Below are 25,689 nucleotides of genomic sequence, written 5' to 3'. Positions count from 1 at the left end.
CGCCGAACCGCTCCCATATATAATATATTTATAAATTTTCTAATATCGGATCGGGACATGATTGATCCAAATCCAAACTAATAAGATATCGGATCAGATGCATATTGTAATCCAAAATATCGATCCAGACTTGAAGTTATCGAATCGGTTTGGATTTAATCCGATCCATTGACAATCCTAATGATAAATACTTAAGAAATTAGGGTATAATATGTAAAAGTTGGGATGCCAATAATGACTCTCAAAGAAAATTATAGAAGAGTGAATCTCCCCAACGTGAGCTAAATATGACGAAGAGTTCGGTACATTGCTCCTTTTAATTTTCAAAACATGTGTATTTCAAGTGAATTTGTCACTTTTATAAAATAGGAATTCATAAATTCATCGATTTTGTTATCATCGAATTCGTTGATAAAATACTAGTGATTTTAACTATATCAGCAATCTCACTGATAATTTATCAGTCAATTCGTTAATTATAAAAGTGACGAATTAATGAAAAAACATGTTTTACGAATTAAAATGAACTGTGTACCGGAATCGGAATTTTGATTAAAGTTATGCACGTTTTTGGGAAAAATCTCATTCAAGAATCGATTTCCACCAACACGAAATCGTCCAGTCCAAACCCGGCGAGTCGATTCCAAAAACGGTTCTTTAAATCACGAAACTGAGAGTGTTTTTGCCGTTCGTGATGTCAAATGGCTCTGCTCCCAACCTTTCGTCATCTCCTTAACTTCTGCTTCTGCTCCTCCTTTAACTCAATGAAAACAACAACAACAAAAGCTTCTTTCTTTCCCCAATTTTCAAACCCTAAAACCATTTCTCGTTTCTTCACTTCCCCTCCAAAACCCCAACACCAACCCATAAAACCTCATTTCGCGCCAAAAGGTTTCAATCACAAACTCTAAACCCTCATCACAATACTTCTTATCTTCTCATTTTGTTTGTTTTTTTTTTTTTTTGGTTGCAGATAAAACCCTAATTCTCACTAAAGATGAGCGTTTGAGTTCGAACCTGTTTGATCCCGAACCAATTGAGAAGTCGAGCACGATTGCTGCCATCGTCACTTCCTTGGGCGGTGGTCCCGGGGCTGTCGGTATCGTTCGTTTGTCAGGTCCTTCGGCTGTGGCTATTGCTGCACGTGTCTTTCATCCTGCGAAGAAGACGAAGAAGAAGAAGGAAATCTCTGGTTCGGATTCGTGGAGGCCCAAAACCCATTTTGTGGAGTACGGTGTGGTTTCAGACCTTCACGGAAATGTTGTTGATGAGGTAATTTTTTGTATTATTTTTTTATAATTGGAGTTTTTAATCTGATATAGACACAAAGAAAAAATCGATATTTTTTCACACTTTAGTTCACTTCTACTGATTTCGTGAGTTTGAACTGTGGTTTTAAGTGTATCAATGCTAATCATTGATGGGTTCTTTGGAAAATTGAATTTTGTGGGCAATTGGTTAATGTTAATTCAGTAACTTACATTTGCACTCAATTCTAAATAAATGTAGTAAAATTTACTTTAATTAGGAAGAAAACAGCTTATTAATTTAGCTTTAAAGTACTTGCTGTTCGGGCAGAAGCTCAGGATTTCTCCTATAATTTTGGTTGAACTAGTTTGCTGAAGCACTAAACTTGATTTTTATTCTGTTATTTGTGTGTAATCTTTGTGGATGAACTTAACATGTTAAATGGGCAGTTGAGATTTCGTTGCTTCTTTTAGGTTTTAGCAATACCCATGTTGGCACCAAGATCTTACACCCGAGAGGATGTAGTCGAGCTCCAGTGCCATGGGAGCGATGTATGTCTGCGACGGGTGTTGAGAGCTTGTTTAGAGGCTGGAGCAAGGCTTGCAGAACCAGGTTGGCTTCCTCATTTTTATTTATTTTTCTTTTTTCTATTTTCCTGGTTTCTAAATAGTTTCTTTGAAACTTAGGAGGGAAGGTAGAGATATTTTGTTTGTTTGTTACTGTACATACTTTATTTTTTTCCCTTTTATCTATATTTAAAAAAAAAAATTAATGTCTTTATAGAGTTTCTATTATAATATTTTTAGGAAGATTGAGTAGAACAAGATGAAAAGGCTGCAGTGGCCCATTGCCATGCCCCCTAGTGACCCACATTATTCTTTCATTTGGCATAGTTGAACTAATTTTTTAGAATTATACTTCTCTTGGATTTCTGAGACGGCTATTGTAAGGTGTGAAGGCTAACTGTGGATTTCTGAGACGGCTATTGTAAGGTGTGAAGGCCAACAGGATATTTCTTAACAAGGAGAGTTCGACTCACACAGTGATTTTAGAGATTATGGGGTTTCTTTTCCTTTGGTCGAAGATGAGTAAAGATTTTGAGGGAGTGAGCTTCCAAGATTTTGTGTTTAATTGGGAAGCAATTTGTCATTAGTTCCTTCTCCTGTTGGAATTGTATTTTTCTTTTCTTTCGTATTTCCTTGTTTGTGGGGGCTAACTCAGCCGCCTCTACTCTTTTTTCTTCATTAATATAATTTATACTTACCAAAAAAAAAAACTGTGGTAGTGCCAATTACATCCTTTGAATTTCTAGAATTGGCGTTGATTAGAAGCCTTGGTCATTTTTTTGTGGTTGAGTGTTTTTACTCATGGGGGTCTGATCTGAACATTATGATCAAGAGCTTAAACTTGGATGTATGAAATGAGATTATGGGTTGTGGAGAAAATTTCATACATTGGGCAGTTAGAAATTTAGTCCGATTTGTATCCACCATTGGCTGCATTTTCAATGAATCTATAGGCCAACTGCATGTTATGGGGTGTTCATGAAGCAAACTATTTTATCTTTCTTATGAATTCACTACTTATGTTGGATATTTTTTGAAATTTATCAGGCGAGTTCACTCTCCGTGCTTTTCTAAATGGACGCTTAGATCTCTCCCAAGCTGAAAATATTGAAAAACTCATCTCAGCCAAGTCTGTGGCTGCCGCTGATGCAGCATTGGCAGGAATTCAGGCATGTGTTTTTTATCTCAGAACCCAAAGTGAGCAGACTATGTTTATTCTGCAGTTGTTGAGCTTTGCATGTTGTTGCACTTGTCCACTTGTCACTGCCTTTGCAATTACATGAAACAAGGAAATTTACTAGTTCAACTATATAATTGATTATCTTTAACATTTGTTGATATATTTGGTTTTACAAATTTTAGTAGAACTTCTGGTTACCAGATTGACATATTTCTCTCACAGGGTGGGTTCTCTGCTTTAGTCAAATCTCTGAGAACACAATGCATCGAGTTGCTAACAGAGATTGAGGCTCGTTTAGATTTCGATGATGAGATGCCCCCGCTGGATTCCAATTTATTAATGGATATGATACATGCCATGTGCCAAGATGTGGATCAGGCCTTGGAGACTGCCAATTATGATAAGCTTCTACAGTCTGGATTACAGGTATTATCTACTGCGGTGGTGCTTGGCATGCTCTTTCTTCTATTTTCTTTAAGAGCCAAGAGGATTATTTGCTTTGTGATTGGGAATGGGAAAAAAACAAAATTGTCTCTATGGATACTTTTTTTTTTTCTGTTCATTTTACTTTATGAGCAAACACATCGATTATTATAATGGATGATTTACATGTATATTTACAATTCCATAGTTTTGTGAAATTGTTTGTGGTGTTTCAAAATATTGCAGATAGCAATTATTGGCCGGCCGAATGTTGGGAAGTCAAGCCTCCTCAATGCATGGAGCAAAGTAGGTTACAGAAGTTGTTTCTCCCATCCTTTTTTCTTTTATTAGTCTTTTATTCTTATTTCTCTATTGTAATTAATGAATTATTATATAGATAGATGGTTTCTTTATGTCCTGGTTTCAATTTCTATTACCTGATGCTGGGTGCTTTTTTGTTATGCATGAATTCCCTTGGTAGAGAACTGTTTGCAAGTCAGCTGCTGTGTGTGATAGAGCATCTGACTGACAATTCAATACCCTACAGTTACTCTGTAAATTATAATAGAGAAAGAAAAATTAGGTTTTGTCGTATTGTACATTTCAATTAGTGTCTTACCCAGAATTTTAAGGAGAATGTATTATGAATTGATCTTGTTGTGTAGATCATCATCAGCATCATTCTTATTGAATGCTATCTTTTCTTTTAGCATGCAGAGTGAGAGAGCAATAGTTACAGAAATTGCGGGAACCACAAGGGATGTGGTTGAAGCCAGTATTACAATTCATGGTATTCCCATTACCCTTCTCGACACTGCTGGTATAAGGGAAACTGATGATATTGTTGAGAAAATAGGTAAGATCATTTTTATCTATGAATTCATTACTGAATGTTGTTGAATTTGTTCTAGGAAAATTTCTTACAAAAGAAAGAAATGTCTAGAAAATAACTTTTGGATAGTTATATACCAGACTCACCGTGCGCCATATAAAGACTTAATGATCATCTGATTTACATTCTTAGAAGCAACCTCAACGCTTCAGCTGAATGATCTAACGTTCAAGTGATGGTTTCATCATTCACCAAACCTGATAAGCGCTTGCCACTGTAAATAATTCTCATCACTGTGATCCCTTCTATGAAGATGCCATCTAAAACATGTGTTAGTGGCTGACACGGACACAGTTATGAAGTGTCCAAGACAGACACTGACCCCACAAACCTGGTACGCTGACAGCATTTGTCTGACATGTGGGTATTAGGAGTGCTACTTGGGCGGATTGGGTTACTTGAGCCCAGCCCGAGCTTAAACAACCCAAGCCCAAGTCCAAGTCCAAGTCCAAACCCAACACTAATTCAGGTCTGATACCCAACACAAGCTAAGCACCACTCAGCCGAAGCCCCACTCTGATCAAATCCAATCAGTTGCAGATTTTTAGGAACCCTAAAACTTCTAGAATCTCTGTTGGGATTAATCTGATATACTGAAATTGAAGTTGTAAATCAAGACCAGAAGGGACGTTTGTAAGCATCAACTGTAAATGAGAAATTGTTTAAAAATTAAAGTTCATATTTTTCACTTGGATCATGATTGCATAGCAGTCTTTCTGCACATAGACAGTCTTCTTGTTCATATTTGCTGCAACATGTTGATTGTCTCTGTATAGTAGGACTTACTTTTAACAACATACACATCTTTTTAGACTTCCCCATTTCTATTTGTCCTAGGTGTGGAGAGACCAGAAGTAATTGCCATGGGTACTGATGTAATAATCCTGACTTTCTCCTTCTCTTTGTCATAGGTGTGGAGAGATCGGAAGCTGTTGCCATGGGTGCTGATGTAATTATCATGACTGTAAGTGCTCTTGATGGGTGGACTTCTGATGATGCTGAACTTCTCGAGCGCATTCAAACCAATCAGGTTCTTATAAGCTACCTCTTTTTTGTTGTTTCAGTAGGTTACTGAAGAATCTTATTTCTTCTTACTTTTTTATGATACAAATATGAAACTGCTTTTTATGATATAATGTGAACCCGAGTTTTTTTGGCAGACATTAGTTTCAGCTGATTATATTACTTTTCTGAATTTCGATTCTAATGCTTAACAAAAATTGGGAAAATGGATTCTGGACTGACAATATAGGTTCTGTTCTCTGGTTATACGATGAACTTGGGCCATCTTTGATGTTAAACTGGCTGTGAACCCAAATTCATGCTGTTCCAATGCCCAACATTCTTATCTATATGATCAATGCAGTATTAACCCTTTGGAAGAAGGATTCCGCAAGCCCCCCAAAAGAATCTTATGGAAGGTAAGAATATGAGCAGACTTGAAACAAAGTTTTGTTTGGTTTGTATTCCAAGAAGTTGCTTTGTATTTTGGACAATCTGGATGGAGGACCGTAACTGCACTTCTCTCAGGTAGTCTTATATGAATTTGGACCATAGTTTATGAATTTGGAAGTAAAGTATATGGCAATACTTGAAACAACTTTTGGTTGGGTTTGTGGTCCAAGAGGCTGCTTGGCATTTTGGACAATCTGTGTGGAGGACTATAATTGCACTTCTCTCTGGTAGGCTTATAATGGCCACTTTACCATTTGGGTAGTCAAGATCTTTGAACAGTTGGGAATACTATCGAAGATGACCGCTTATGGGGAATCAGTTCTGAGCCAGAGAATGAAGTGCACATGCATTGTTGATTGAGGGAAATGGGTCTCAACAAGATCCAAATGACGTTTTTTTTTTTTAACCTTTTGAATTATTATCTATCCAGATGAATACAATGTGTTCCGGTGACCTAGATCAATGTTATGGATGAAGTGGCTACTCAACATTTATGCATACGACCTTTTCCTTGTGTGTCGGGATGGTTATGGACTACAGTATGTGCACCATGTATACAAGTTTCCGCCTCAATGGTTGTAATATTATCTATGGTGACGTTACTTGTCATACATGAAGGTTTCCACTTATGACGTATTTGTGTTCTTCATGCTTTGCTGGTCATCAATCCTTGCTGGTCTTATTTAAGATTATCCCTGAATGGGCTGTGGCTGAAACAATTATCTACTCTCTTTCTTCCATTGCTCCTGACCACCTGAACAAATTAGTTTTACGTATTTTTTGTTTAATTTTTGCCTGCTTAGTATAACCTCATTTATATTTCCAATAACGATACTTTCTTGTTACTCATGTCTATTGGTACCTGGTGATGGGTTATTCTTATATTCCAAGCCTGCTCGTGTTTATTGCTTTCCTTTTGGAAATGCAGAAATCGACATGTACTGCTGCACCAGTGATCCTTGTACTTAACAAAGTAGACTGTGATCCATCTGTTTCCATGGAAGTGTTCAAGACAGATAGAAACCCTTTCAGTAAGCATGTCCGTACATGTGCTGTCACTGGTCAGGGAATACCAGAGTTGGAATCGGCAATACTAACGATTGCAGGTCTTGATCGCATCCCAGCAGGAGGACGTCGATGGGCTGTTAACCAGGTTAGCTGCCCAATCATATTAATTGGTTTTGTATTATTATTTTTTTTTCTACATCTTATCCTAGAAAATGTTCTTAAGTTCAGTGGGTACAAAACACTGAGCATACCTCCCACCCCTCCTAACTCCACCCACCCCACCACTCAAAGAAGAGAGGATATGTGGTGGCATGGAACACAGTTATCAATCACCCTCCACTAATACAGGTTATTTTAGGTCTAAAGTGTTCTAGTTTTATATGAATCCGAACCCCTTCACTAATTAAGCCAATACTGATATGGTTTGTGTATGATTTATTGATAAAAAATCAGAGACAATGCGAACAGCTCCTTCGGACCAAGGAAGCTCTGATGAGGTTGAAGTTATCGATGGAGGAGGAGTTGCCTCTAGATTTTTGGACAATTGATTTGAGGGATGCTGCATTGGCCCTTGGGCAGATAAGTGGAGAAGGTATCTCTGAAGAAGTCCTGTCCAATATCTTTGGCAAGTTTTGTATCGGTAAATAAACCCTGAATGGCCTAATTATATTCGAGGATGTAAAACTGTAAATTAATAGATTTTCTCTACAAACTTTTCTGATCATTTTTTCAATCTAATACTGACACGCTTGGCAAGAGAAATGACTAAATGTTGGTGCTAAATCTAGGTACACTTTATGGTTCTTCTGAATCTCTTCAATATTTTCTTGTGTAAGCTAGTTATTACAAGTGAAAGATAAAATTACAGAAATTCTCCTACTTGCATCAATCATCACGAAGGTGAGAAGTAGAAAGTGAAGATCAATGATGAGAATTCTGTGGAGCGAACAGCTGTGGTGTTGCTTGTCCTTGATTCATCTCCTGCTGCTTAGTCCATCTCTCTATCTCCTTTAGTAACAACCCCTGAGCTTCCTCCTTTTCATTGCTTTTCTTCTTACCCAAATGTTTCCCCACCTTTGATTTATAACCCAAATTAAAACACATTGTTTTTCCTTTCAGTTCAGGCTGTGATGGAAATGGTTTGTTGGCTGCAACATCTTCCCCTGCCAAGAGGTGATGGATTTATTTGGTGCAACAGTTGTCATATTCTCTGTGCAATACCCTCTTTGTTTCATGGGAAACAACGGTGAATCCGGGGATGGTTATACCCTTTAAAATAATTCATTAGAAAATGTGTTGAAACCGCGGGGATTTTGCATTCTAAGGTATAATGTCATGAAAAGTTGACTTATTCACTGTTTTTACTCCTTGTTTGTACTCTTGTGGACGGGCAACATTTTGGACAATCTTACCTACGTACATACATCAGATGAGTTATTTCCGCTTGGAGGATACAAAGCCCTTTTCTTTTTTTTCTTTTTTTCTCAATGCTGAACTATGAAGAAGAAGATACCTAATCTCGGCCACCACGTCTTGTCGCATTCATTGACACTTCTCAGATGACCTGGGGGAGTCATCTCAATCACAAATTTCAAAATCATGGTTCACAACATTCATGACCATATAAAATAGTGGGTGCGAAGATTTAAAAGGCCAATTCAGTATTTTTTTTTTCTAGTTCAAGTGAATTCTTAAGCTAAAGTATGTCAAGATTGAAATTTTGCATGATAATCTCTAAGACAAGGACATTTCACTATAATTGACATCATGGTTCAAAATATGCTGATACAAATTGGTATTGGCTAAGACCGTTATGAAACATTATCCTGAAACCTTAAAATGGTTCGGGAATTTATTGATATACGCCAGTCAAGGTAGTATTTTCTCTTGACTGAAACATTGTCTTGAATGAGATTTTAAACCTTGATTGACATGATATTGATATGGTCCCAAAAAAAAGTGATTCATGGTACTATAAGATCACCACAGGCTTTATAGACTACAAGCCTAGCAAAGGTGGTTATATTACAGACGATCTTAGGCACCATACAACTGCATTCCCATGTACAACAGTCTAAAACTATAAAACTAATTGAAGGGAATGGGTATTGAGACCTTCCAATCATTAGTAGCACTACAAGACAAAGATAAATGCCAAAGCTTCCTACAACCCTTGGACGGCAATGTAGAATAGCATTGTATGCTCCAAAGAGATGGCTTTATCGCTCGAAACCATCCCACAAAGTAACAAACTTAATCATCCATATATTTCTTCTTTGATCATGAAGAAGACTGCAGATTTTTCACAAGTGCACAATGTGTTTCAATATACGCAAGAAACCCACAAAGAAGGAGCTGAAGGTGAAGGAGAAGGAGAAAGAGAAGAAAAAGAAAGAGAAGGAAAAGGAGAAACAAAAGAAAAAGGAAGACAATGAGAGAAGAAAAAAGGAGGAAGAAAAAGAGAGGAAAAGACAAGAAGAAGAGAAGATGAGAAGGAAAGAGATGGAGAAACAAAAAGAACTGAAAAGGAAAGAGAAAGCAAAGAAAGAGAAGGAGAAACACAAGATGAACAAAAAGAAGAGATAATAACAGGTAAATAATACATCTTTTTGTGCACAAAAAATTTAATTCAGGATTTCAGATTGATCAATCGCACGATGCCGCATGTATTGAACACTTTCCTAACTTAGATATTTTTGTAAATTTGAGATGCCCTCGATACATGCAGTGTAATGCAATTCGTTGATCCGAGTTCTATGGAATCCCAGACTTTTCTATGAGCAAAACATTTTTTTTTCCAAATAATCAAAGATTATAGAGTTCTAATGATGATAGTTCATGTATGTGTTTTATGTAGTTCTTTTCCTTCTACTATTACCATAACATAGAAACTCTTTCTAAGTCGTTTTGCTTCTTTCTAGCCTAAATATTTACAGCTTTCAATGGGCCTTAAAGGGTCTGGTGCTTATTAAGCCTAAAAATCCTAACCCAAGCCCGGAGGCGGATCGTCTAATGGATGGGTTAGCTAAATAAAATCACCCATGTCCAAACCTGCCTCAGCACGGCAAGAATTCGGGCCCATTTACATTTATAGTGCGACCCCGCAAATATATATTATATATAATAAAAAGGGAGTGGTTCAGCAGCCCTAAAGTTTGCCAAACATTGTACCAAACATTTTTCAAAACATGGGTTAGAAGTTTTGGAATGAGCTGATTTTTTGTGAGGATGATCTCTATGATGAGGAGATCATCCTCACCAAAAATCAGCCTATTCCAAAACTTTTAACCCCATCAAAATTAATTTACAAAAAATTGGACGGTCCACAATTCTTCAATTTGTAAACTAGGGTTAGAAATTTCAAAATGTTTGGCAAACTTTAGGGCTGCTGAACCGCTCCATAAAAATTGTAACACTATGATGTAAGTTATGGGTCGGACCAGATCACCTACAAGTCTAACTCCCAATACCAAGTGTGGCCTGGCCCAATAAATAACATTACTCAAATCTGGTCCATGATGGGTTGGTCTGGGCCAAATCGGGTCCATTTATAATCCGACTAATTTCCAAGTTGTAAAACTTGGAAACACTGCTAAATATAAGTAAATACAAAATTTCAAGAAGAAATTGAAGAAACCCTTACGAAAGTATCATTTAGTAATAAAAAAGTCTCACTGCAATAGTTTTATAATATCCACTCCTAAGAAAATCATCATCTTAAAAACATATTAATATTAAAGAAGTAGAGTAATAAATTCCAATCTGTATAAATAAAATATAACTTGACTACCTATCCTTCATCAACCCAAAATTTTTACCCAATTTTGAGGCTTAGAACATTTGAATTTTTTTAATAAAAGTAATGAAATAGTTTATGTAAATCACGGAAAGAACTTAAGTATCAAATTAATTTTATTCAGATATGCCTCTGATTCTGAATGGGATAATGAAATAACTCTTGATTTTTTAATTATCAGTCATATAATTTAGCAAAACGCAACCGTTGTAATGGAATTCATAAATAGAGTATTAGGTAAGATGCATTGTAATAAGTTGTATATTACACCAAATCACATTCTTATGGAGATCAGGATAGATATTTATGGAGGAGGTTAAGGAAGATATTATCTTTAGAAAGATGTGATTTGATTTGATTAAATAAGATTATCAAAATTTAATTTCTATTTTAGAATTCTCTGTTATTTCTATATAAACCCTTTTAGGGCTCTTGTAATCTTCTTAATCAAAGAAATCAATAAAATCAATTTCTTCTTCATCAACGGTGTGAATGTGAAGATTATATAATTTCATGGATCCTGATATCATAATTTGATTCTTCGTGTAAAACATGACCAATATTACGGATGACAATTTGGCCCCACTTTGTCGGTGCCTTATCCCGAGTATTCATTCCTATAAGATCAGGTTTTCACTATTTTAAACGGGTTTAGAGGTGGTTTCAATATTGAAAATGAAAAACCGGAGTGGATTCGGGGCAATCAATTATAAATTAGAGCTAAAGATGTGTTTAATTAATTAGCATGGTTTCCTTCTACTAATCTATTGGTACGAAAAACTGGTAGAATAAAGAAAAGGAGGATTTCTCTAATCTCCATGAACGTTTGTGGCTCTCCATCAATCATATATGGCTTAAATCAGGAGAAAACATATCTTCTGAAAATCTGTATTGGTAAGGAATCCAATTCTTCCATGTAAAGTTCTCAACCGTTAGTTCCAGGAACAAATGTTTTCCATATGTATTTTATTTATTTATTTAAAAAGAAAAGAATTACATTTGCCACGTGGTACTCTGCTACGGTGCTTAATAATGGTCTCACTTACAGCCTCAAATTTCCTGTCTGGACTGGAGGAGAGGTCCAATAATTTTATCGAAAGCAAAGTACCACTACCAGACGTTTTACACGTAACGTCAATGTATGTAGAAAGCACTACAGATTTCCTTCTATCGGATGCCCATGTACACGTGTACCTCTAACAAAGTGGGCACATGCATTGCTATTTAAGCTTCTAGATACCTTCAACTGAATTATGTTGGAATATTCTGTCGTCACTCCCAACCAAATCATAGTTATTATTAATTAGTGGGTCCTTTACCATTAGGCATACAATTGAAAAGCTTCTCTCCATGTGCAACACTATAAATTAAGAGATCACAAAGTTTCCAACACACGACTACGACTAGAAGGTAAAAATCTCTTGCATTAGATTTACTTTTACTGAACTAATCCTTTGGAAGGTGAATGCAACTTAATTTGAATTAGATCTAGAAGTTACTAAATAATAATAAATGGTAAATAAAGTAAGAAAGTTTATAATACTACACCAACTTTTATTATTGTCACACTACTTCTTATGTAAATTATTAAAAAATTACACATAATTGATGTGACGTTAGTAAAAATTGACATGGTAATAATAACTCTCTTGTAGTATATTTAATTGATTACTTTGACATGATAAATTTGATAACGGTAGATCTATGCTCTTTAGATACACAATTATATTTTTTCATAAAAATGTATCTTGAGAAAATCATGAATCTCAAAGAACGTAGATCCACTATTTCTGAATTTATCACGTTAAATAGTCAATTGAATATACCACGTGGGGTGATCATATTAACACGACTCATTCCAAAATTCGTCTAATGGCTATGGGGTCTAACTCATTATATGTGGCAGATAAAATGATAATTCCAATGGGACCCACACATTTTGGCTCTTCCTACGTGGCAGAGTCTTTTTTCTTTTTTAATACAAGATGTTGCGCATGTGAATCAGGACATTCATTGCGAGAGTCGAAAATTTTCACAAAGGTGGGCCCGCATTTTTGGTAACTGATGGCGGTGAAGAAAAAAAAAAGCAAGATGATGCTGACCTCCGCCTTTCGCGTGGGAGGGGGACCACTGACTTGCGATTCAGGGACACGTGCACCATGATAAGCACTAAAAAACACCGATTTCGTGGTCTCATTCAAGTGCAAAAGAGAAGGTGCATGAGAGCATTATTGCCGCATCAACTTTTACTAATGCCACACCAATTCCTTAACGACTCACCGAAGAATTGCGCACAGTTTGAAGTCATGTTATAGTCTATGATACTATTTTTACACCGCCTCTAAAAAGAAAAATGGGATAAATACTGATACACAAGTTTTTATTAAAGAATAATGAGGAATGCACATGATCTTTGGACGTGATTGGATACATGGATGATGTGGCAAGGGCGAAGAATCACACGTCATTTTTTTCTGTATCCCGATGAAAATGGTCTATGATTCTATGCCCTTGTCATCTTAGTCACATAGTCAATCATGTGCATTCATTACGGCTCTTTACTAAATTTCACCTCTTTAGAACTTCATATAATACTAAAGTTTGCTCATGACTAGTAAGAGGGGCATCCTCTTTGGAGTTAATGGCGTAAGAAAGGAAAGACAACAAATTTAGAGGGATATTATTAAAAAATGATAGTAGAAAAAAGACAATAAAATTAAAGAAGTATTATCAAAATTGATGAGAAAAGCGGAAATATAACAAAATTAGAAGAATATTCTTGAACAAAGAGTAGAAAAGGAAAATCAATAAAATTCGAAAGATAAACATAATAGAAGTAGAAAAGGAAAAATCAATGAAATTGGAAGGATAATATAATAAAGTTAAAGATTAAATCTCAATTAGGGATTAGGGAGTTGACTCACCCTAATAGTAAACAAGTTTGGATTTGATAATTAATCGGGGGCGGGGGGGTTCTATTCCGTTATTTCTAAAAAGTTTTGCGAAAAAATGGGGAAAATTTTGGGACAGAGACAAATGACTTACAAAACATCATTTGTATATTTCCCAAAATCATTCATCTTTAACCTCCATAAAAATTCTTTATTGTTCTTAAGATTTGAATGTTGAAAAAATTAAAATTTTGAGAGTTAAGGGTAGAAATATGATCAATTGTGTAAGAGTATCAAGTAGGATGCAGTATAATGTGTCTTGAGATATACAAAATAATATTTATAAAGATTAAATATAACGAGATCAAAATTAGATAATGATATGTTAGGAATAGATTTAGTTTGTGATTATCAATGTTTTAAAAACCAAATCGATGATCAAACCAAAATTTTGCTCGACTAGTCGGACCAAAGTCCAACCGAGGTTCAATTTGGTCGAATTGATTTCTATTTATTAAAATAAGTATGATTCGTGGAGAGAGAACAGAGAGGATGATGTTCGTTCGTGCCCGGCCCAGCTTATTGGACAAATTGACCTGCCTCACAAGCAGGGGAATCAGAAACACAAGTGACTTGCTTTCTCGAGATGGAGGATATGAAATAGATCGACATTTCTTTCCTTCCCTAAATCGATCCACTCTAGTAAGCAACGGACGAAGAGATCTTATATATTCTGAAAAATAAGATTTGGGGATGTAAGTTCTTTTATATTTTCTTTTACATCCCTCAATTCTTATTCTGATTCTCTACTTTTGTAACTATAATTTCTAAATCGAATATCAACTTTGACAAGAGCCTCCAAACCTGCAAATTCAAATCCATTAACCTAAAAGTACATACTGAAGTAATCTACAAGTTAGTTGATGTCTTGATAGCTAGATTCTTGGGGGCTTTGACTTACCTAATTTGCCTCTTTAGGATCGAAGATTATGGAAGGTAGGTGAAGGTTCTCTTAATTGGTTATGTATGAAGATTTTCATTGTTTTCAAATTAGAAATTTAAAAAAGATGATCTTAAATTAAAAGTGGTTGTTGTCGCCATGACTAAAAAGGAATTGTGATGTCAAACATAATGGATAGAGAGGGCTAGGGTTTTTGTGTTGTATTTTCTACAATTAAAGGAAAGAAATCTTTTGAATTTTAATTTAAGAAGCTCTACAGATTTCATTTAACACTAAAAAATCGTTGATTGAGTTTTATTGGACTTTGCAATGGATGTGAAAAATGGCTCTAGAGTTTAGACTTACAAAAAAAAAAAAAAAAAATCATTTTCATTATTGGTTCATAAGGACCAACGGCTTGGATGCTTGAACCAGAAAAACCAATGATGCTAAATAAATCAGACCGATATGTTTATAAAGTTCGGTCTTACCCGGTTGGACCATTGGTTCAGTTCGATTCTTAAAACACTGGGATTATTCATTCAATTTGGATTTTCTATATAAACCCTCTTAGGGTTATTGTACTTATTCATTCAAAAAAATCCTTACAAATAGATGATCATTGTAGATGCAGATTTGGACTTACCTCAATCTACCCTGTTGTTGTTCCAAAAATGTTCCTTGATCTTATTAGTTCCAGTGTGGTACATGTCAATAATTCTCCGACGATCAAGTTAGAATTCTCAAAAAGATATTCCTTCTTTCTACCAATCTCCAAAGATCGAAAAAATCTCTTTTTTTCCCTTGATCCTCCCTCTATTATATATCCCACCTTTTAAGATCAAGGTTTCCCCCTTATCTGGGATTTGATCTCGTAAGATCTCACGGTCATTGGGATCTTACTCCGAAAATATAACTTTTCCTATCATATTCTAGGAATCATGAGATTTTTCCTAGAATTTCAGAGCTTCACGAGCGAAGTAAAGAATCACACAAATATTCTGATTTGATCTGTCCTATCAGTTAGGGCAGACTTCAATCCATGCCTTACTCTTTTGATGGGTAAAGTTAAATTATTGACTCATCCTAGGTACCACTTACCTTTCGAAATCTTCTTTTTATATTCTTCAATTCCTATTCTCAACGGGACACGTGTAAAGTCTCAATGAGAAATCGATTTTATCCTCTCCAATAACAAACTAATAATTCAAAGCAATCCTAACCGAATGGATAATCACTAGCTAAATCTAATCCTAACAAACCATTATCTAATTTCATCTCATCAAATCTATCCTAATCTATGATTTGGTGTAGCTTAGTACGTCTCATTAGTGTGCTTCTTACCTAGTATTCTAACATTGAGAAATCATCGATTAATTTGTTGATCCGTCAATTTAATTGATTAGTCCTTAAATCGAAGAATTTTATGAAAAATTCCAAGAATTTTGGACTGTAGTGACCATTTTATTTTGTTGTATATATATTAATTGTGACTTTTATCATTCCTTCCCCTACCTCTTGGGCTTTCAATAATGAATAATATTAACCCGGCTCGAAAAAAGACAATAAAAAACAGTTTCTTTAACACTAATGCTGGAATGACATTGGATTATTACGAATAAGCACATCTACGATTATGTGCGCACGTTCACATCAAAAATGTAAAAATCGTAGTAAATCCATTATCACCTCAGCACGACTCTTTCTTTTAAAACTAATTAAACTAGAGTCATGCCAAGGTGACATAAGATTTACTATGATTCTCACAATTCTGACGTGGACATACATACATAACTATAGATGATTTTTACTCGTATCACGAGAAAATATATCTACAGTCATGTGCACATCTCACGTGAGTTTTGTGAGAATCGCAATAAATTCTTTGTATCATTTTAGCATTTTCCATTAAACTAAGACCCGTGACTCGGAGTTGTCCTACCTGCCACTAGACGTTACCGGTTACTCTCTTCAGTTACTGTCGGTTACTCTTCAGTTAAACCGACATTTTCCAGTTCCTTCGAGGATCCTTCCACTTTCAATACCTTTAATTGTAGGTCCCACTTAAAAATCCAAACGTGGCACTCCCATTCTCCTCCACGAGTAGAGCACAGTCTCTACTCTCCCATACTTTACGTTTATGTGACTCGTGTGGTGAGCACGAGCGCTTAAAATTATCACAGTCGTGATTTGCATGGTTGAACTTCACTTTTTGACTCCACCACGAAAAAGTTAAAATGTACCTAATGACCTTCAATTATTGAACTATGACCCAATCACCTCTCGCCACGTACCAGCTGTTACTGCTAAACTTTGGTTATAAATACAGTCTCATACTGGTAGCAAAGGGGAAGAAAGACAGAGAGATTGAGAGGTAGAAGATAGTAGAGAGAAGCTCTTCTTCTTTCTTACCAGCTCTTGTTTCTATAATTTGGTTTTTTCACCACTATCTCTTCGACTCTTCCCCTCACACACACACACACACACAGAAAGTCTGTCAAAATGTTCATTGAGAACTTCAAAGTTGAGAGCCCAAACGTTAAGTATACAGAGAATGAAATCCAGTCTCTTTACAGTTATGAAACTACAGAGCTTGTTCATGAGAACAAGAATGGTATCTATCAATGGGTTGTCAAGCCTAAGACTGTTAAATACGAGTTCAAAACCGATACCCATGTTCCTCAGCTAGGGTTAGCTCTCTTTTTCTTCTCTATAAGCCTTATTAGTTAAAGATTTAAAAAATAAAAAATAAAAAAGAAATCCATTAACATGTGGTTCTCTTCTCTTGAAACCTTTATTTATTGTTTGTTTGTTGATTTTTTTTTTTTTTTTTGGTAGAGTTATGCTTGTTGGGTGGGGTGGAAACAATGGTTCAACCCTCACTGGTGGGGTTATTGCAAATCGGGAGTGAGTTACTTGGTCACACTTTTGATTTTGTTTTTATGTATTATTTTATTTTAATATTATTTTTTGTGGTATGGGCCCTTTGATTATCTCAGAGGTATCTCTTGGGCTACTAAAGATAAAGTACAGCAAGCCAACTACTTCGGCTCATTGACTCAGGCCTCAACAATCCGAGTTGGATCGTTTAATGGGGAAGAAATATATGCTCCATTTAAGAGCTTACTCCCCATGGTAATTAAAAGTAATCCTAGTTAATTATCTATATTTTATAAATATTGGTTTTTATTTAATTTATTATTATTATGAATTTTTTTGGTTTATTAGGTGAACCCTGAAGACATTGTTTTTGGGGGATGGGACATAAGTGATATGAACTTGGCAGATGCCATGTCTAGGGCTAAGGTCTTTGACGTTGATTTGCAAAAGCAATTGAGGCCCCACATGGAATCCATGGTCCCACTTCCTGGAATCTACGACCCTGATTTCATCGCGGCCAATCAAGGTTCTCGTGCTAACAATGTAATCAAAGGGACTAAGAAAGAACAAATACAACAAATCAGGAAGGACATAAGGTAAAAGATACTAAACTAGAACAAAATTAACATGTAATAACTAATGTCTTATTTATCTCTCTCTATACGTGATATTAGGGACTTCAAAGAGGCTACTAAGGTAGATAAGGTGGTGGTTCTCTGGACAGCCAACACAGAGAGATACAGTAATGTTGTTGTTGGGCTAAATGATACCATGGAGAATCTCTTCGCTTCGTTGGACAAGAATGAATCTGAGATATCTCCTTCCACCTTGTATGCTTTGGCATGTGTCTTTGAAGACATCCCTTTCATCAATGGAAGCCCACAGAATACATTTGTTCCAGGTTTGAAAGCTCTTGAGCTTAATAATTTAAGAGTTGTGATGAATGCATGCGGTTGGGTATGCCGCTGACGTGGTAAGGGCACAGAATCATAGATCTTTTTCATCGGGATACACAGCAAAAAGATGTGCGGTTCTGTGCCCTTGCCACGTTAGCTGCGTACCCAACCATGTATCAAAACCGCGTGCATTCATCATGATTCATAATTTAATTCTCCCTTTTTTAAGTTTGAATCTATGGCACATAATTTCTTTTGTTATTCTTCAGGGCTCATTGATTTGGCTATACAGAGGAATTGTTTGATTGGAGGAGATGATTTCAAGAGTGGTCAGACAAAGATGAAATCTGTCTTGATTGATTTTCTTGTGGGGGCTGGAATCAAGGTGGGTATTTAAATCTAAAGGTGGGATCGGTTTTGTTTTTAACCTCCGTACCAAAAGCATGTTTGGATTGATTTTAAAAAAGTGTCATTAAACACAAAGCATCTACACGTCCACGTTGATGAAACCTCCATGTTAATGAAAGGCAGCGTCCTATACGGTCATTTTAGCATTTTACTTTAAAAAAATTCTTTCAAAAGTGAAAAATCTTAAATTTTTAAGAAATACAAAGAAATTACTTTCTACTTTCTTAAAGTTATTTTATTTATTTATTATTTACTTGACATACAAACAAAGTCTAAACATAACATGACAAATAAAAGTAAATACAGACAAATCTCCTGCTCTTTTGGACCTTCATATAAGTTCCCTAATTATAAGAAGTTATGATTTTTTCCTTCTGTGTTGGATATTCGGATCATCAAATTCAATAGCATTTTTTTTTTCCAATATTGTCCTTGTTAATAGCCTAACATTGCAATTGCAACAATTATAAAGGGGTTTTCAGATTTTTGACCCATAGTTAATTAACATACATCTTTAATCCAATTTCATACAGATTTTTTTCTATAAAACTAAAATATACTGTAATTCAAATTTAATCCTAGAAAAAGAGGGAACAAAAGAGATTGATTTGATGCAAACTTTGTGATCAGCCAACATCAATAGTAAGCTACAACCATCTGGGTAACAACGACGGCATGAATCTCTCGGCTCCTCAAACCTTCCGGTCTAAAGAAATTTCAAAGAGCAATGTAGTCGATGACATGGTCTCTAGCAATGGCATCCTTTACGGACCTGGCGAGCACCCCGACCATGTCATCGTGATCAAGGTATGGCCCTCCATTACCTTAGTCAGTGCATGTTAGCAATATATGGTTACAAAACTTAGCCATGGCTCATTCTTGTGTTACTTGATTTGTTGTGTAGTACGTGCCATATGTTGGAGATAGCAAGAGAGCCATGGATGAGTACACATCTGAGATATTCATGGGTGGTAAGAGCACCATTGTCCTGCACAACACGTGCGAGGACTCCTTACTAGCCGCTCCCATTATACTCGACCTGGTCCTGCTAGCCGAACTCAGCACTCGAATCCAGCTCAAAGCCGAAGGAGAGGTTTGTTTCTAACATGCGCCGTGTTCCAACCTGTACCTCACTAGACACTACTTGAGCTAACTGTTTTACTATAACTGAACTTTTTACAGGGCAAGTTTCATTCTTTCCACCCAGTTGCCACCATCCTCAGCTACCTTACCAAGGCCCCACTTGTAAGGAAACATGTTCCCCTAATTCCTTCCTTTAAACATCTAATTAGCTGTAAAAACAATCCCCAACTATCCATTCTGCTGATCGTAATCTACCAATCAAAGGGTTGCATTGAGTAATGAATCATTGATTGGTCATACATGGGATCATTTGAAACTAATGTTTGATATTAATGATCAACACCCCAACTGGGCAATTGCTATAATACAACATAAATTAGAGTTTCTATCACTCCAAATTAATCTAATAAGGTTGTGTGGTACACAGGTTCCACCAGGCACGCCGGTTGTTAATGCCCTGTCGAAGCAGAGGGCAATGCTTGAGAACATATTGAGGGCTTGCATTGGCTTGGCTCCAGAAAACAACATGATACTGGAATACAAATGAAGTCAAGATCAAGATTTGATTATTATAAACAAGACTTTTTCTTCTCTTAATGAAGTTGTTCAGCCTTAGCAATGTAGTTCACATGTTGGGGGAAAGAGTACTTGGCCTTGGCCTTAGCTCTAGCTTTCAGTGGGTTTAGTTATTTTCAGAATGTATTTCCGTGCTTTGGTACTACTCCTTACATAAAAAGTGAAACAATAGAATCTATCAAATTTTATGGTCCTACCCAAGCTTACAATTTTATTCCAACCCATGTGAATTACCTTATCAATAGAATTGATGCTAAACGGATAATCTGATCAAATTAAAGGAATTTTTTATTATTAAACAACAATAAAATTAATCATACTTTATAGATCTGACATAATTAGAGACCATATATGGATCATGTAATCCATTCCAATGCATCAATTGATTCATTTTGGTACTCAAATTCAAAGTTAGAAATTTCAATAGATCCATCAAAACAACTCTTACATGAGATGAGGTTAACAAAATTAAGAGGCTACCAATTCATAGTAAAAAATTAATTAATAAATTTAATCATCCACAATTCAAAACCAAATTATTATGTCTAAAAATAGAAGACACGAAGAATGTCATCTTATTGGGGCCTCTGTAAACTAAGAGTATAGAACTCAATGGAAATGTAAAAAACAAAAAAACTAATCTAATAGACATAATGTGACCTATAATAATAAATAAATAAAACCCTATGATCAGAAGTAAGAGAATGAAGCAACAACTAGACTAACAAGCATAGGAACAAATGAAATCGCAATTGTTGATGCACTAGAGTGAGATGGAGCTGGAGCAGGAGATAAACCCTCCGGTGCAGTAGCTGGAATAACTGGGATTGGTGGTATTGGAATAGGCGAATCAGGAGCTGCAATGCATGACAAGTATGATTAGATATATATAATTTTTTTCATTATATTTTAGAATTTTAAGATTACTTGAAATGAAACTTCTCTTAAAGCACTGAAATAAACTAATTGGAAACAACCAAAGCAATATCCTAATTTTTATTTTTGTAAAGTGAATTTTTTTTTTTTTTTTTTTTTAAATTGGCATAGGCCAATAGAACCAAATCTAAATGGACTTCAAAAATCAGGGTAAATCAAAATAAAAGATAAATTGAACGCAGAATATACTCAAAACATTACTAAGATCTCTTTTCAAAAAAAAAAGACGAGAGTACTCCCCCAATTGCAAAAATATTTATGTTCTCAAACCAATCGGATGGAACAGAATGTCCCATTCATGTCAACCTCTTCAAAACAAATCATCCTATAAAATCACTCTTTGGTTATTAGAACTGAAGTAGAAAAAGAAGTTCACCCACAGAACATCATTTAGATCTATAATTGGCTGTATTTTGTATTTTACGTTTGAATAGGACATCAAATGAATTGGACTTGGTCTGAAGTCAAGTGATCTGAAAATCAAATTTAACTGATTTGAATTCATGGAGGTAAAATATGGTTTGATATTCCTTGACCCAACATTACCTAACCCTCACTGACCCAAATTTAAGGATGTGTCTAATGTGGAATGCAATTTAACCCATTAGATCCAACCATGGTTTTAAATCTCATCTAAGACTGAGACGACTCGTCCCATACATCTTGGTATTGTCCTCCAACAAGACGGATAGACCAGTCAAACGTATCAGACGAGATTTAAAATCATGGTTCATTTGTCTCATCGTTGTACGAGAGACGTTAAAATGAGTTTTAAATCCATAGATCCAACAGGGGTCGGACCCATTTACCTACCTTTAAGTAGCTTATTATTATCATCATTTAATTATTAAAAGCTTGAGATTAAACCAACTAAAACCTAATAAAAGAAATTATTAAATACAAATACAAATAAAACAAAGGATGATCAATCAAAATAGAACCAAAACATACCAGGGGCAGAGCCAGGAGCACCATTGACTGCAAAAAAGAAAGAAAAAGAAAAAAAGAAAAGCCCATTAGCAATCAAAAGCAACAAAACTAAATCCAATACATCACTATCTTTTAATAACTAAAAGAAGACAAACAAATATATAGAAGAACCCAGATAATAATATTTAGAGGAGGGGAATGACTCACGTCCACAGTCAGGGGTGGAAGAATCAGAGACACCACATGCAGAAGGAAGAGACAAAACCTTTTTTACATCCAACACAATACCCAAATCAGCACTACTCTTAAAGACCTCACACAGACACTCGGCATCTGTCTTCAACACAGTCTTCAACCCACTGCAACACTCACCTTCTGGCTTTGTAACATTACTTCCATTGCTAACAAAGCTCAAACAATCAATCATGTCAAATATGACTGTGGAGCAGTCCACATTTGATGATGGTGATGGTGATTGTGATGAACTAAATGCATTTCTAAGGATTGAATCATATTCTTCAATGTAATATTTGCAGTTAACCTCAGCAACTGAGGCACAAAATGCAATAAGACAGAAGAGAACAATCGAAAGCTTCATCATCTTTAACTTTAGCTTTTAAAGATTGATATTATTAGAGATTAGAGAAGATATAGAAATCAAGAAGGAGAGGTCGATTTAAAAAAAAAAAAAAAATGAATCGAATTGCAAGTCTTAGAGGGAGAGAAGAGGTTGTGATGGGGTTGAATATAAATTATAAATATATATAAAAATAAAAATAAAGGAATTTGCGTTAAAGTGAAACTGGTTGACTTCCCCGAAATTTTAGAGGAGTGGGTTATATGTGCGCTTCTAAATGTCACCACGTTAGCACACGTATCGTATCGTATCGTAAATGGCTTTGTGGATAATGAGAATCCCGGATTTGCGTCTCTTACGCCATTATAGATTGGATTGGATTTGCTCTCTCAAAAAAACAGAAAGGCGGAGAGATCGATTTTGACCGCGACCACCAGCCCCCTTCAAAATTATAGAGGAACTCTTGTGTTTTTTTAAAATTAGATCATGCTCCTCTATATTTATATAATACTTGAGATCCCTCCTTCTTGTTTTGGAAAGTGATGATATGCCACTCGTTACTTTGGTCTTCTAAATGATCTAACGAAGAAAATGACAATAGTGCTACCGCCATCACCATTCATCATAACATCATTTCATCAATGTCGTCGTTGTCGTGATCATCATCTTATCACTATTGTCATCATAACATCATTTCATAAAAGATAAGTAATTTTGAAAAGAAAATCAAAGATTTTTTAGTCATTTTTCATTAGTCGATGAGTGAAGACCAATGTAAAGGGAGGATCATTAATTTCAAAAACAAAATGGGTGTCTCAAATATTCATGAAACATGAAAGATTACTTTATCAAATTTGAAATTGGTGTCTTATTTAACCATTGACATATAAAAAGAAGATCAAATGGAATAGATAAAGTATTGATCACTTTTCTTTACCTTCAATAGGGTGTGATTCTACAAGTCCATCCAGTCTAAGACCATCAGCATTTTGGTCTAGAAATTCAGTTCAAAATTTTCATTCAGGAAATAAGCTATTAATTGCTAAATAGCTTACCTAAGAACACGTATATCAATTAATAATTTATTTATTAATTCAGAATGCAATAATAAAACATCAGGTGTGTTATACAATAAAGATGTCTATGAGAATTAGGTGACGAACCCCTCACGAAGACATAAATTATAACGTCATGAAATTTTATTACATACATCAAAGAATTAAGTTAATTATATTAATCTGTTTTTTTATTTAATTTTTAAAAATATTAAAAATAAATCATTTTATTGTCGATTTAAAATAAGGATTTGCTATAAAGAGAATTTGACAATGTACAATTTGGATAATCTTATCATGATTATAATTGAAGAATTAGAACATTTAGTCAAAGTAGATAAAACTCAAAATTTTATAAGAATCTTTTTTCGTCAAATGGACGTTACCATTAAGTTCAAAGTATCGAAAAACATAGTTTAGACTGCCAACATGCTTAAATATGAATTTAATATGATAAGTTACGAAAATATTAATTTTATATATTTTTTTTTATATATTATAATATAAGTTGATATTCATTCGTACCCGCTAAAAGAAAAACATAAACAGAGATGAGTAGATTTTGATAATGGGTTCCTGTACTTTATCTTTGATCTAAATTTAAATGTGTTTCAAATATAATTAAGATACGACACTGAAGAAAAAAATATCTGCGATATCGAGACATAATTAATTACCAGAATATTTTATTAAATCACTGAGAAGATTAGTTAAAAAAATCATTTTAATGTCGTATGGACATGTAAAATCCAATTATGAAGATAGAAAATTCGTAGTTTAGTTTTCAATGAAATTTTTTTTATTTCAATTTTGATAGTTAGTTTCAAATTTATTATGATTTAAATTCAAAATTCATACATTGAATTGTAAAATAATTCATTTTATATCTTTTCTTACATATTTTAATATTGTGAAATAAAAATAAATGGATTTGGATGAGTATAACCAAACAATTAATTTGAAATAAATTGATTTTCATGGTAATTTTAGTAAAATATTCATTTTAAAAATAGTTAAAACGCCTAATTTTGAAAGTGTATTTTTAGTGGATGATAATTTATAAAAAAATGAAATGTTTAAGTTTAAATTTGTAATCGAGAATGATCGTCTCAATTGTTCAGAATCGATAATGGGATTCTCGACTGAATGTGTTTGTGTTGAGGGTTTTCAGATTTAGAGTATATTTGAGTATTGTGTAATAAAGCATTGGATGTAATTAGGATAATAACCGTAGGACGGTATATTTGCATGTTTACTACTTTCGATATACTACTACATATTTATAATTTTAGAATATCTGGGAATGTCGTCACACTTACAAATTTTTTTAAAATGAATTTTAAAAAATATAATTATTATTTTTGTTATCCATTAAAGGGATAATGAATGCCTATAAGTTTAATATGTAGATCTTTTCAGAAGTAATTAATTAATTTAGAATAATAGGGATTTCATATTATCTCCGATAGTATGGGATAAGATTTGAGAATATCATTGTACTTACTATTCTGAAAAATTTTATCTTATCTTTATTTGAAACAATATATTATATTATAAAGAAAGTTTGTAGATGATTAGATTGATTGAGGATGCATGTATACCATAGAGGTACGATGAAATTAACTTGTTAAATGATCATTTACAGTACATAATAATCAAATGGTTGATCTCCGTTAAGGATCAACGGCTAACCTGAGTCAAAAAATATGATCAACCAATTATGGTAAATTGTCAAACCGACCATAAAATCAATAACTAACAGTAAGTTCTACACTGGTTAAGTACTGGAACATCAATGTACAAATTAATATTTTTATATCGGTCGTGTACCTCATCATTTTTATCAAATACACTATTAAAATTGATATTTTTATGATATGTTTATGTTTCTTTTGTTTTATTATGAGATAAAAAATATTTTGTTACTATTTTATTAAAAATTAGTCTAT

The 25,689-nt window shown here is 34.5% G+C and overlaps 3 protein-coding genes across 3 annotated transcripts; 2 read left to right on the top strand and 1 right to left on the bottom strand.

The window, feature by feature from the left end:
• Nucleotides 1-674: 674 nt before the first annotated feature.
• LOC147402745 (tRNA modification GTPase) lies at nucleotides 675-7,555 on the top strand. Its single transcript, XM_086438073.1, has 10 exons — nucleotides 675-891; nucleotides 974-1,272; nucleotides 1,722-1,860; nucleotides 2,862-2,983; nucleotides 3,217-3,420; nucleotides 3,664-3,723; nucleotides 4,135-4,273; nucleotides 5,221-5,339; nucleotides 6,693-6,917; nucleotides 7,226-7,555. Exons 1-10 carry the CDS (start codon nucleotides 702-704, stop codon nucleotides 7,418-7,420), a joined length of 1,692 nt encoding a protein of 563 aa, XP_086294199.1. The 5' UTR covers nucleotides 675-701; the 3' UTR covers nucleotides 7,421-7,555.
• Nucleotides 7,556-16,739: 9,184 nt separating this feature from the next.
• On the top strand, nucleotides 16,740-20,436 carry LOC147402744 (inositol-3-phosphate synthase-like). Its single transcript, XM_086438071.1, has 10 exons — nucleotides 16,740-17,089; nucleotides 17,238-17,306; nucleotides 17,399-17,534; nucleotides 17,628-17,875; nucleotides 17,954-18,180; nucleotides 18,445-18,560; nucleotides 19,214-19,390; nucleotides 19,488-19,676; nucleotides 19,766-19,828; nucleotides 20,094-20,436. The coding sequence occupies exons 1-10, from the start codon at nucleotides 16,902-16,904 to the stop codon at nucleotides 20,211-20,213; spliced, it is 1,533 nt and encodes a 510-aa protein (XP_086294197.1). The 5' UTR covers nucleotides 16,740-16,901; the 3' UTR covers nucleotides 20,214-20,436.
• Nucleotides 20,437-20,567: 131 nt separating this feature from the next.
• LOC147402743 (non-specific lipid transfer protein GPI-anchored 31-like) lies at nucleotides 20,568-22,908 on the bottom strand. Its single transcript, XM_086438072.1, has 3 exons — nucleotides 22,316-22,908; nucleotides 22,130-22,156; nucleotides 20,568-21,099 (listed from the first exon to the last, which is right to left on the bottom strand). The coding sequence occupies exons 1-3, from the start codon at nucleotides 22,707-22,709 to the stop codon at nucleotides 20,933-20,935; spliced, it is 588 nt and encodes a 195-aa protein (XP_086294198.1). The 5' UTR covers nucleotides 22,710-22,908; the 3' UTR covers nucleotides 20,568-20,932.
• Between the last annotated feature and the right edge of the window lie 2,781 nt (nucleotides 22,909-25,689).

Source organism: Akebia trifoliata, chromosome 4, assembly GCF_017979445.1.
Source record: "Akebia trifoliata isolate Shusen 1 chromosome 4, ASM1797944v1, whole genome shotgun sequence".
Taxonomy (NCBI): Eukaryota; Viridiplantae; Streptophyta; class Magnoliopsida; order Ranunculales; family Lardizabalaceae; genus Akebia; species Akebia trifoliata.
Note: the sequence above shows the minus strand (reverse complement) of the source record. Positions and strands in the feature narration are given on the sequence as shown.

Excerpts from the sequence above, each read along its gene's own strand:
- LOC147402745 (XM_086438073.1), top strand. The coding sequence starts at position 702 with ATGGCTCTGCTCCCAACCTTTCGTCATCTCCTTAACTTCTGCTTCTGC. Across the intron at positions 892-973 it reads ACCTCATTTCGCGCCAAAAG|ATAAAACCCTAATTCTCACT; the intron begins GTTTCAATCACA and ends TTTTGGTTGCAG. Across the intron at positions 1,273-1,721 it reads ACGGAAATGTTGTTGATGAG|GTTTTAGCAATACCCATGTT; the intron begins GTAATTTTTTGT and ends TGCTTCTTTTAG.
- LOC147402744 (XM_086438071.1), top strand. The coding sequence starts at position 16,902 with ATGTTCATTGAGAACTTCAAAGTTGAGAGCCCAAACGTTAAGTATACA. Across the intron at positions 17,307-17,398 it reads GGGGTTATTGCAAATCGGGA|AGGTATCTCTTGGGCTACTA; the intron begins GTGAGTTACTTG and ends TGATTATCTCAG. Across the intron at positions 19,677-19,765 it reads AGCTCAAAGCCGAAGGAGAG|GGCAAGTTTCATTCTTTCCA; the intron begins GTTTGTTTCTAA and ends AACTTTTTACAG.
- LOC147402743 (XM_086438072.1), bottom strand. The coding sequence starts at position 22,709 with ATGATGAAGCTTTCGATTGTTCTCTTCTGTCTTATTGCATTTTGTGCC. Across the intron at positions 22,157-22,315 it reads TTCCACCCCTGACTGTGGAC|TCAATGGTGCTCCTGGCTCT; the intron begins GTGAGTCATTCC and ends TCTTTTTTGCAG. Across the intron at positions 21,100-22,129 it reads TGCTCCTGGCTCTGCCCCTG|CTCCTGATTCGCCTATTCCA; the intron begins GTATGTTTTGGT and ends CATGCATTGCAG.